Raw genomic sequence first — 12850 nt, 5'->3', positions numbered from 1 at the left:
AACCCGTTAAGATCCGGGGTAAAATAGGTATTCAGCAATCCATGCTTGTCCAAGACGCGACTATGCTTGTCAAAGAGGCGACCAAGGGGACTGGGTGGTCAGGCTGGCTGACTTGTTTGATGTAATGTAATTGTATCCCAATGGCGTACATCGGTGCTCACGATGTCAGTCACTGGATTGTCAAGTCCGGACTCGATTATTTGCAGACTGCCGTAATATGGTTGGAATAATGCTTAGTGCGGCGTTAAACAACAAACACGTTATTTATGCATAAATATGTTTTAATGAACATTATTTGTGGCTATGGGATGGTAAATATCCCACATTGAGAATCAACATTGTAACTAGCGAGCCTTGGCGAGGTAGGTACATAGTGTTTCCCTAACCTCTTTATCATATAATTTCATTCTTAAATTCCACCTTCGAAAAATGTATTCTCATCACTCTCAAACGGTACCTGGTCTAAACATTGCAGGTTTTTCCTGTCTCGGTAATGCAAAGATTTGTAGTAAAAATATCTTCTGTCACATACAATAGTAAAACACACAGACAGTGATTTTAGGTATCTTCGATTATTATTTTTGAAGATGGCACCTTTCTGATCCAATACAACATTGAGAAAAATTCAGGCGAGTGTTGCGTCTCTCTCAAAATTTAAATAAATAAGATAGTCACAAAGCTCTGCAGCTCACCTGATTTTTCTAGAATATTGCTTTCAAGTGTGGTGTCAGCTGACCTTAGCAATGCACAAAAAACGCGATTGTTTCTCCATAATGTAACATTTTATTGTTAAAGCACCATGTATCACAGAAAATGATAAAACACACAATATTGAAACCACACTGCCAGTGTCTAAAAAGTGTGTGAACAGGAGATGTAAATGAAATCTTGTGACCTCATAATAATGAATTGAACACCCAACATACCTAATATAAAAGCTTTGAGCACCCCAGGGATTTCAAAAGAAAGCCAAACTACTTCAGGTGCTCTGTGACCTCCTGTACGTCACGGAACACCCAGGTGGCCTCACCTTTAACTGTGTAACATTCCCCGACCTCAACCAAAACCTTGGGACATCAACATCCCCTCAAAAGAAAAACCTTGGAATATTTTGACCTCAAATGAAACCCTTGGAGCACCCAATGCGCCTGGCTCATGTTATTAACACTGGCAATCTCCACACACAATGATACTGCGGTTCTGATCTCTCTCTCACAACACACATATATACATATAATCACTCACCTTCAGCATGGAATGGCATAAAGCAACACAAATACTCACATATACTACCAGACATCTACTTGCACCAAATGCAATAACAGAAACAACTCATGCTTTCATTCTTTAAGTCTTGTTTGGGAATCAAGCGAATTGATAGGATGTTGGTTAAATTTAGACCATGTTTCACAAAACCATCTGCAACTACTCTGACCTCATGAAATCAAATGCAAGATGATTACAAAAGTATTTAAAAAATATCTGCTTAATGTGAGAGGAAAGCCCAAAGTGATGCAGATCTCAGATCCCACAATTATTGCATCCTGGGAACTCTTGAAAAAAGGAACTACTCCTTAGACAACTGGCATCTGTGCCTTTGCCTGAGATAAATAGTTGTGGATATGAATATAGAGAACCTCTATCTGCCACCAGTATCAACATCATGGCACAGGACACACAATAGAGGGCCTCTATCCCAGTAGTTACATCATCAAGTGATAGACGGCTTCTATCTGCGACCAGTAGTTGTTGGATATGTCTGTTAACATCATGACACAGGACACACAATAGAGGGCCTCTATCCCAGTTGTTACGTCATCGAGTGATAGACGGCCTCTATCTGGGACCAGTAGTAGTAGGAGATGGCTGCCAACATGATGACACAGGACACACAATAGAGGGCCTCTATCCCAGTTGTTACGTCATCGAGTGATAGACGGCCTCTATCTGCGACCAGTAGTAGTAGGAGATGGCTGCCAACATGATGACACAGGACACACAATAGAGGGCCTCTATCCCAGTTGTTACGTCATCGAGTGATAGACGGCTTCTATCTGCGACCAGTAGTTGTTGGATATGTCTGTCAACATGATGACACAGGACACACAATAGAGGGCCTCTATCCCAGTTGTTACGTCATCGAGTGATAGACGGCCTCTATCTGGGACCAGTAGTTGTAGGAGAAGGCTGCCAGCATCATGACACAGGACACACAATAGAGGGCCTCTATCCCAGTTGTTACGTCATCGAGTGATAGACGGCCTCTATCTGCGACCAGTAGTTGTTCGATATGTCTGTCAACATCATGACACAGGACACACAATAGAGGGCCTCTATCCCAGTTGTTACGTCATCGAGTGATAGACGGCCTCTATCTGGGACCAGTAGTTGTAGGAGAAGGCTGCCACAGGACACACAATAGAGGGCCTCTATCCCAGTTGTTACGTCATCGAGTGATAGACGGCCTCTATCTGGGACCAGTAGTTGTAGGAGAAGGCTGCCACAGGACACACAATAGAGGGCCTCTATCCCAGTTGTTACGTCATCGAGTGATAGACGGCCTCTATCTGGGACCAGTAGTTGTAGGAGAAGGCTGCCACAGGACACACAATAGAGGGCCTCTATCCCAGTTGTTACGTCATCGAGTGATAGACGGCCTCTATCTGGGACCAGTAGTTGTAGGAGATGGCTGCCAGCATCATGGCACAGGACATGTAGAGGGGAGGGTAGATGCTTGACGTGGTGAACTCCTGTTTTGTCTTGCAGCAGGCCAGGACATCTTCACACAGTTTTCTAGTTCTCTCTGCATTTGGATCACGGGCAGGAATGCGACTTGATATCTGAAGGAGACAACAATTTACATATATTCATTATGATTTACCACGACAAAACAAAAACAATGACATGACATTTTAAAGAAGCCACTACATGGTGTAACTGGCCTGAACAGGTAAACTAGTCAAACTATGAAGATACTTACATACACTAAGTTGAAAGAGCTTACAACGGTGGTCTCCCTTGATCTACCTGCTACCCTCTTTAGGCCATGGTTCATTTGGAACAGGAATGGCCATAAATTTCAGCTTTTGTTTTGGCCAAAGTTAAAAGTTTAAAATATTGCAATAAAACAGACTATATATGTTGAGCCCTATTACAAACTACACATGTACCAAATTTTGTTCCTTTTTATATTAATAATATGTTTTCCACCATGGCTGCCATGTCAATGACACCATGTTTCAACTCCATGGCCATATTATTAATTAAACTATGTGCCATGAACAAGTCACATTATGGTCATACACATTTTCCAAATTTTGAAGTTCTCAGGTTTTGTGCTTTCTGAAATTCTTAATTTCAAACACCTGAAGAAGAAAATTACAGAGGGACATACAAATGGACAGATGGATGGGCATACAGACATGGCAGACAACACACCATGCCACAAGTTCACAAGCACAAGGTCTTACGGTGCCGGTGAGCTAGAGATTTGCGTCGTCTTACCTCATTAGTAAAGTGAACCATGATGGCCTTGACCTTCTCTGTGGAGTTCGACCCCATGATCATCTTCACTGCCTCCCCCTTCCTGATCTTGACGACACCAGTGAAGACACTTGGATTGTTGTAGCACCGCTCCAGGGTAGCAATAGCCATCACCTGTACAAACACCAGGGGGCATATTTACTGAGTGTACAACCACCAGGGGGCATATTTACTGAGTGTACAAACACCATGGGGCATATTTACTGAGTGTACAAACACCACAGGGCATATTTACTGAGGGTACAAACAACATGGGGCATTTTTACTGAGTGTACAAACAACAGGGGGCATATTTACTGAGTGAACAAACACCATGGTGCATATTTACTGAGTGAACAAACACCAGGGGGCATATTTACTGAGTATACAAACACCATGGGGCATATTTACTGAGTGTACAAACACCATGGGGCATATTTACTGAGGGTACAAACACCATGGGGCATATTTACTGAGTGTACTAACACCATGGGGCATATTTACTGAGTGTACAAACACCATGGGGCATATTTACTGAGTGTACTAACACCATGGGGCATATTTACTGAGTGTACAAACACCACGGGGCATATTTACTGAGTGTACAAACACCACGGGGCATATTTACTGAGTGTACTAACACCATGGGGCATATTTACTGAGTATACAAACACCATGGGGCATATTTACTGAGTGTACTAACACCATGGGGCATATTTACTGAGGGTACTAACACCATGGGGCATATTTACTGAGGGTACAAACACCATGGGGCATATTTACTGAGGGTACAAACACCATGGGGCATATTTACTGAGTGTACAAACACCATGGGGCATATTTACTGAGTGTACAAACACCATGAGGCATATTTACTGAGTGTACAAACACCATGGCGCATATTCACTGAGTGTACTAACACCATGGGGCATATTTACTGAGTGTACAAACACCATGGCGCATATTTACTGAGGGTACAAACACCATGGGGCATATTTACTGAGTGTACAAACACCACGGGGCATATTTACTGAGTGTACTAACACCATGGGGCATATTTACTGAGTGTACTAACACCATGGGGCATATTTACTGAGTGAACAAACACCATGGGGCATATTTACTGAGTGTACTAACACCATGGGGCATATTTACTGAGTGTACAAACACCATGGGGCATATTTACTGAGTGTACTAACACCATGGGGCATATTTACTGAGTGTACAAACACCATGGTGCATATTTACTGAGTGTACTAACACCATGGGGCATATTTACTGAGTGTACTAACACCATGGGGCATATTTACTGAGGGTACTAACACCACGGGGCATTTTTTCTGAGGGTACTAACACCATGGGGCATATTTACTGAGTGTACTAACACCATGGGGCATATTTACTGAGTGTACAAACACCATGGTGCATATTTACTGAGTGTACTAACACCATGGGGCATATTTACTGAGGGTACAAACAACATGGGGCATATTTACTGAGTGTACTAACACCATGGGGCATATTTACTGAGTGTACAAATACCACAAGGCACAAACATAAATGGAAATTCTGTCTATTGCACTATTTACAATTCAACACGCCAAGAACAATGAATCTTCAAAGGTTAAGCAAGTAAGTGAATTTTTCATTTGACATTAAAGTCAGCACTATTCTAGTTACATCATGGCAGCAAGGAAATAATCAAGTCATCATCATTTTAGTTAATCATAACACAGTTGTGAAGATTCACATGCCTGAAATGTTGTCTCACCTGAGGGATTGCACAAAACTGAAAGACAGACTTGTTCTGTAGTTGAGACATGTACTTGATACAGTCAGGGATGAGTTCCAGGGTTCTACTGATCAGATCATTCAGGCAACTGATAGCTTCACCTCTGTGACAGGGGTCAGCAAAATCGCGGAGATTTTTGGCATACTTGCTCCATACCTGTAAGTACAAATAGCCACCATCAGCATCAAGGTGGAAAACTTGATGAGAACGCATACAATCCATTCTGCAATAATTAATATATTTTTGTGTTCATTGACCGTTGTAATTCCTTCACAATCTGATTGGCTGAATTGGGCCACTTTTTGCATTCATTTCCCAAGCAATGTCATGCCACAAATTTTGTAAGAATCCATCGTACATGTATCGTTGTTTCAATTCATACATCAATGAACTAATACAATACACAATCAATCTGCAATGGAGTTGTACCAACAGTTTTACAGTTTGCTGACATGGATAACTATTGTGGTGTGAACACAGATTTAGCCATCACTGTTACATCACCAAGACAATAACCAAATTCGAGTGTTGCAATCCGTTTGGCAGTAGATGAATTTTAATTGACATATGATAATACATTGTTAATGTTGCATGGACGCAGCACTCACAGATCACTGATCACAAAGCTGCTTTAGCAAACTGGGGGTGGTCTTTGAACCACAAGTCACCAACTTTCCTCCACCAGCAAACTTGGGGGTGTACTTGTGCTCAAACATGGGCCAATACCCTTGACACCACAGGGGCAACACTGGTGAAACTGGCTTGGGTAACGGACGTAACTGTGCACAGCAAGTTTCTTCATCTTATGCCACTATTCCTCTACAATCTTTATGACAAAAAAGGTGTCACCACATACCTGTTTGGGCCAGAATTCACGGCCCTCCTCACTGTCCTCCAGGTAGTCGCGAATGATGTTTGTCCTCTGAAGGAAGAGACCCATTCTGTTGGCCAGATCCAAATCTCTCCCAACAAACTCCCCTTCAAGACCAGAAGCAGAGAACAGCTTTGATAGACCAATTCCGATGAGGCCAGCCACATAGTGACAATACTGCAATGATACATGTATGATGTCATGACAATGTTGACATGGTGAATGACGGATATATATGTTCCAGCTATATGACAGCTGCATGTATGCGAATGGTAAATGGACTAGACAATCCAGTACGAAGGCATGCTCGTTATCAACCATATTGACATGGTGAAAATGTGGATATATATATATATATTCCAACTATATGACGGCAGCCTGTATACATTGTAAATGGACCAGACAATCCAGTACGAATGCATGCTCGCTATCAACCATATTGACATGGTGAAAATGTGGATATATATATATATATATTCCAACTATATGACGGCAGCCTGTATACATTGTAAATGGACCAGACAATCCAGTACGAAAGCATGCTCACTATCAACCATATTGACATGGTGAAAATGTGGATATATATATATATACTCCAGCTATATGACGGCAGCCTGTATACATTGTAAATGGACCAGACAATCCAGTACGAATGCATGCTCGCTATCAACCATATTGACATGGTGAAAATGTGGATATATATATATATTCCAACTATATGACGGCAGCCTGTATACATTGTAAATGGACCAGACAATCCAGTACGAAGGCATGCTTGCTATCAACCATATTGACATGGTGAAAATGTGGATATATATATATATATATATATATTCCAACTATATGACGGCAGCCTGTATACATTGTAAATGGACTAGACAATCCAGTACGAAGGCATGCTCGCTATCAACCATATTGACATGGTGAAAATGTGGATAAATATATATATATATATTCCAGCTATATGACGGCAGCCTGTATACATTGTAAATGGACCAGACAATCCAGAATGAAGGCATTCTCAATATCAACCATATTGACATAGTGAAAAAACTGATATATATATATTCCAGCTATATGATTTTGTTTAACGCTGCACTCAGTAACACTGCAGTTACCGTATTCTACGTAATAAGCGCCCCGCTCTAATAAGCGCCCATGGCGATAATTGCTAACATATTAGCTAGTGAACAATCCCAAATAGCACCCCTTCCGATTGATCAATGTATACAAGACTTATTTATTCGCGTATAATACGCAACCATGTGTTATATGCACCCTTAATTATGGGCAATTAAATTCGGGAAAAATATATCTGTAGTACATAAACATTTCAGGCTGTCAGCAAAAACCACGAAATGTATCTTTCAACTCTGTTTTTCCACCAAAATAATATTCTAATAGGAGCCCCCTATTTGTAATTTTGAGAGCGCCCTTGTTGCTTATTACGTTAACACGGTATATAACTGCTGTCTGTAAATAATGGAGTCTGAATCCACCCAATTGGAAAACAATGGCATGCATCAACCAAGTCAGCAAGCCTGACAACCCAATCACGTTATTCGCCTCTTACAACCAGCATAGTCGCTTTTTATGGCAAGAATGGGTTGCTGAAGACCTATTCTACCCCAGATCTTCACGGGTCTCCAGCTATATGACGGCATCCTGTAACTGGTGCAGACAATCCAGTATGAAGGCATGCGCACTATCAACCATGTCACCAACAACAACATCCATATTGTCCCCTCCAATGACCAGCATAGGTTGCTGGGGACCATTTCTAACCAAGCATTGCATGATTATTTATCCTGTTTTTACTCAACGTCTAGAGCTCCCTCCACATTTGATCCCCGTTCCCCTCAGTAATGGCGGACATATTTGCCAATGGTGCTGTCTGATCTGAGCATCTGTATAACTTCACATACCTCGTCCCAGTCTGCCAGAGTCTCTACATTCTTCTCCATGTACACACACATACCTCGTCCCAGTCTGCCAGAGTCTCTACATTCTTCTCCATGTACACGCACATGCCTTCCCCCATCTGCCGACATATGTCTGATATCACTTCCTTTGATATTTTGGACAGCTTGCGGAATTCGTAGGATATCTGCAAACAAATTGAAACCTACTTTAGTTGTCATGCACACTGTAGGTGTATATTGCAAATCAACAACTGGAATGTGCCCTATGAGAGTCAGGGAATGCCTCCAGGATTGGAGAAATGCACCCTGGGAGTCACATGATCCCTCTGACTTGCAAAATCACCCCAGAGTTGCAATTCAGGAAATGCACCTATGATTCGGGAAAGCATACTGAGGGTCGGGAAAGCACCCTTTGACTCAGGGAAAGCAAGCTGTGGGTCGGGAAAGCACCCTGTGATTTAAGGAAAGCATGCTGTGGGTCGGGAAAGCACCCTGTGATTCAGGGAGAGAAAGCTGTGGGTAAGGAAAGCACCCTGTGACTCAGGGAGAGAATGCTGTGATTCAGGGAGAGCATGCTGTGTTTCAGGGAGAGCATGCTGTGATTCAGGGAGAGCATGCTGTGATTCAGGGAGAGCATGCTGTGATTCAAGGGAGAGCACCCTGTGATTCAGGGAGAGAAAGCTGTGGGTAAGGAAAGCACCCTGTGACTCAGGGAGAGAATGCTGTGATTCAGGGAGAGCATGCTGTGTTTCAGGGAGAGCATGCTGTGATTCAGGGAGAGCATGCTGTGATTCAGGGAGAGCATGCTGTGATTCAGGGAGAGCATGCTGTGATTCAGGGAGAGCACCCTGTGATTCAGGGAGAGCATGTTGTGATTCAGGGAGAGCATGCTGTGATTCAGGGAGAGCATGCTGTGATTCAGGGAGAGCACCCTGTGATTCAAGGAGAGCATGCTGTGATTCAGGGAGAGCATGCTGTGATTCAGGGAGAGCATGCTGTGATTCAGGGAGAGCATGCTGTGATTCAGGGAGAGCACCCTGTGATTCAGGGAGAGCATGCTGTCATTCAGGGAGAGCCTTTCATGAGTGCACTGACCGTAGGGAAGTCTTCCAGCACTATCCTGTCCTTCTCCTTGCTGTCTGTGTAGCACCAGTCGGGATCCAGCAGGTTCTTGTAGAAGGACTTGAGGATGGGCAGCTTCACTTCGTTGGGGATTGTCATGTCATCTTCAACAGTGTCCAGAGCTCGCAGAACCAGGTAAAATATGCACACTGAATCCCTGAAGTTCAAATGAATATGATCTATAATGACCATGAAGATGGAGTTGACATGAGGATTTCAACATCTTTTCTGGTGCTTGTATCTCTATCAATCAAGTGATCAAAAACTGGGTAGGACATGGTTTTATCGTGTGTAACTTAGCTAAGGTTACATAGTTCTTTTGGTGCCATTTTACATGTCTTAGCTGTTTCTATGTGGAATTTCAGGCCCGAAGAAGTACTAGAATTGTAGCAATTTACATGTTTGCTCATAAAACAATGTTCATGCTTAAAATGATATTGTCCAGACAAATTCAGTGTGTGCACACTTCTGATTAGAGTGAGAATCTATGGAATATAAATCTAAAACTATTGAACATATCCTCTCGTAGAAATGAGTTCCTCAAGATTCCAGCGGAACATGTCCAAACCAGATTTGTTTGGGAATTACATTGTAGTCTTTTTCAGACAGCAATGTGATATTAAAATCATAGTGTTTCAACCAATGTTTTAGAGAGTCCAAGTGCAGCAGGTTGTGAAATTCTAAAACCTCGATGAAACCCACAAGTAGTGGTATGGTGCACAGACCAGAGATCTCAAGCAGGTCAATCTGAGATCTATAACCACAGGCATGTCTTCGTGGCACGGCTCCAAACAGTATTCCAATCACATCACATGAATGTTTGTTTGTTGTTTAAGCCGCACTCAGCAATATTCCAGCTTTTTGACGGCGGTCTGTAAAGAAGTCATCAGAAGATGACAAATCCCCCCGGTCCCCACAAATTCGAAAAACAAATCATCTGGCTGTTACTTTCTGTCTAATCTGTCTGTCTGTATACAAGAGTAAGATGAACTATCAAAACAATACCTCCCACTATTCAGTTCACTCGAGTTCATGCAAACATAACATGGTGATTAGACACAGTTTTGTTACATAGTTGATATGGGTTTTGCTATATTTCATGTGCATGGAAGCAACTCAAAACTAATTGGGTAATGATAATTTAATGTACATATTTTGTGATAATACACAGCATATCTCATTATCTGGAGCTCTGCACGTATGTTTACCTCAGTTCATCGTCCAGGGCCTGTATGACAGCAGCAAAGCTCCGACTCGTCAGCCTCAGGTACTCGTAACACTTTCTCAGAGTCGGGGTCATCAACTCCTGTAACAGTAAAACATGAATGGGCCATGCATGCAGAGATAGAGGTAGGATTGATATCTTGAAACATGTGAAACAGAGCTCAACGAATACACAATGCCATTTAGAAGGGGGTCAAATGTAACAAATGTTATATTTTAGATAACACTTTCTTAGTAAATTACAGATTCTCATACTTTTTTTGGGTTGAGTCCCTCACTCTGGCAAGTGTGGGTTCAATTCCCACAACAGTTGGCATGTGCATATTGTGCATGTGTTTGTCCGGTAGTCTGAAGGGTGGTATGTTTTATATCGCTTATACAACCACTAATTTTTCTTGGTATAAATTCATTAACAGAGCAGTAAGTGAATAACGACAAATACACAGGTGTGAAATTAAATATACATTGATGCGAGGATGACAAGTGCAAAGGGATTGTTGCATTATATTAAGTATTAAAATGAAATTTAGTTGACTGAAAAACAACGGTGGTTCTGTTCTGAGTGTATGAACAAGCTGAATACATACTGGATGATGTAAATATCAAGCAATTGTAGCGAACATAAAGTTTTCAAGTCCCGCGACGGGATTTGAAACTTTAACCTTCTGATCCGAGCAGAGACCATATAAAAGATATATTATATGGTCTCTGATCCGAGGTTGGACACCTTGTCCACATGACCAAGCTGACAAGGTGAGGATGTCATCTGTGGGATGACTCCACTCCCCACGCCCTGCTACTTAACGAAATACAGAAATGGATTCCAAATAAATACCAGTCATATGCACTTCAGAAATCAGAATACGATTTCACTTTAGCCATACTTCCTTTCATCATAAACCTATCAATGATATGAGCCATTTTGCATGTGCTATAGAGCCAACATATAGACAATCATATTACACCCCCTATACCACAAGGGATGTAATAACCAGACCCGTATCACACTTGACGGTCTGATGTAACAGACTGGGTGGAAAGAAATTGGAGTTATGTCCCTTGGTGCATCTGCTCGACAAGCTTTCCCATGACTATGTCTTTAAAAAAAGGTAAAAAAATTAATTTACACATAAGTGTGAAAGATTGAGTTTTCCAAAGCTGAGAAAAGTGATATTTTCATTGCAGTGAACATAATAAATGATATTTCGCTGCTGTGAACATAACACTTTGACGGAGCTAGTCATACAAGTGTGAACTCCCCTAAAATGTGCCTTGTGAAATATCATGTTTCACTCGTCCAATGACGAGGGAAAGGAGATATTTTCACAAGTGAAATATCCTCTATGTATTGCATTCACTTGCAAATAGATATGTTCTACAATTGGATGTCATGGTAAATGATAAAAAAGTTATATGGCAGTTTTCATACCATACCTAATATCAACCCTCATATCGACCCTCTGGCCCTCGAGCTGATATAGGGGTCATCAGTAGATATGGGGTATGATATGAAAACTGCCATATAATAACCTCTAATTCTCACACCATAACATATCAAGGTTATTAACAAATAGCATTACTAAAGGAGAATACTAGAAAAATGCTATAATTGACTGCGTTAAAGATAAAGTATTCTCCTTTATGCCTCCACCATTCTTCTTGTCTGTTTGTTGGAGGAATTAATTAACATGCACCTTTTGTTTATATTGAATCAGTGGTCAAAAAAAAAAAAATACTTTATAGATATAGATATATATATGCATACAGTTTCATACAGCGGAGAAGAAGCCTGGGCATGGATTGTATAGTATGTGCTCCTTATATGAACCAACTTTATACAAGACACACACAAAAATCCGTTTACATTAAACCCCCTCTTATTTCAAAACTTACACGTACACCAGTTATAGCCAGCTCTAAAAAGAGAAAATACGGTAAATAATGTTAATTTAACATATCAATTGACACACTCGTGCTCATTGACTCAATTATTTCTCTCACCGTATCGCATTGTGGCAAGACAGCCCGACAGTCTCCCAGCTTGTAGCGCACTAATGCCAGTATTTCGTCAGGGTGGGACACTGAACGCAACAAATCCATCTTGAGCTTGGTAGATCTACCAACTTCTCTGCGATTTTAAACCTTCTGCAGGCAGTCACCGTGATCTATCAGCAAGTGCGTTGAAAAAAATGACAACTTTAACAGAATACAAGTCAGCAAGTCTTTGACAGCGTGCTCTTGTCAGTAACATCCGTCGGCAATTAAACCGTAACTTAACAAAGTAATAATAATAATACCGGCGTAGTGGTCGGTCAATCTCGGGTGATTGTCCAAGTGACACATTTTATCACTGATCACACCATGCCGCACCATGTTTGTTGTTAGTGAGACCACAAG

General features: G+C 41.5%; 1 protein-coding gene across 4 annotated transcripts; it reads right to left on the bottom strand.

Annotated features, from left to right (window-relative positions):
• Positions 1-763: 763 nt before the first annotated feature.
• Positions 764-12850, bottom strand: LOC124146791 (squalene synthase-like). Of its 4 annotated transcripts, none has more exons than XM_048400847.1 (9): positions 12455-12850; positions 10438-10535; positions 9203-9386; positions 8164-8292; positions 6171-6362; positions 5294-5470; positions 3505-3657; positions 2671-2840; positions 764-2574 (listed from the first exon to the last, which is right to left on the bottom strand). In XM_048400847.1, exons 1-9 carry the CDS (start codon positions 12551-12553, stop codon positions 2538-2540), a joined length of 1239 nt encoding a protein of 412 aa, XP_048256804.1. In that variant the 5' UTR covers positions 12554-12850; the 3' UTR covers positions 764-2537. The 4 variants fall into 4 exon arrangements, with proteins under 4 accessions (XP_048256804.1, XP_048256811.1, XP_048256802.1 ...); XM_048400854.1 differs by having other exon boundaries at positions 764-2168; XM_048400845.1 differs by having other exon boundaries at positions 764-2840; positions 12455-12618; positions 12751-12842.

Source organism: Haliotis rufescens, unplaced genomic scaffold (assembly GCF_023055435.1).
Source record: "Haliotis rufescens isolate VD_foot unplaced genomic scaffold, xgHalRufe1.0.p SCAF_1, whole genome shotgun sequence".
NCBI lineage: Eukaryota > Metazoa > Mollusca > Gastropoda > Lepetellida > Haliotidae > Haliotis > Haliotis rufescens.
The sequence above is the reverse complement of the archived record's forward strand: the minus strand, read 5'-3'. Positions and strand labels throughout refer to the sequence as shown.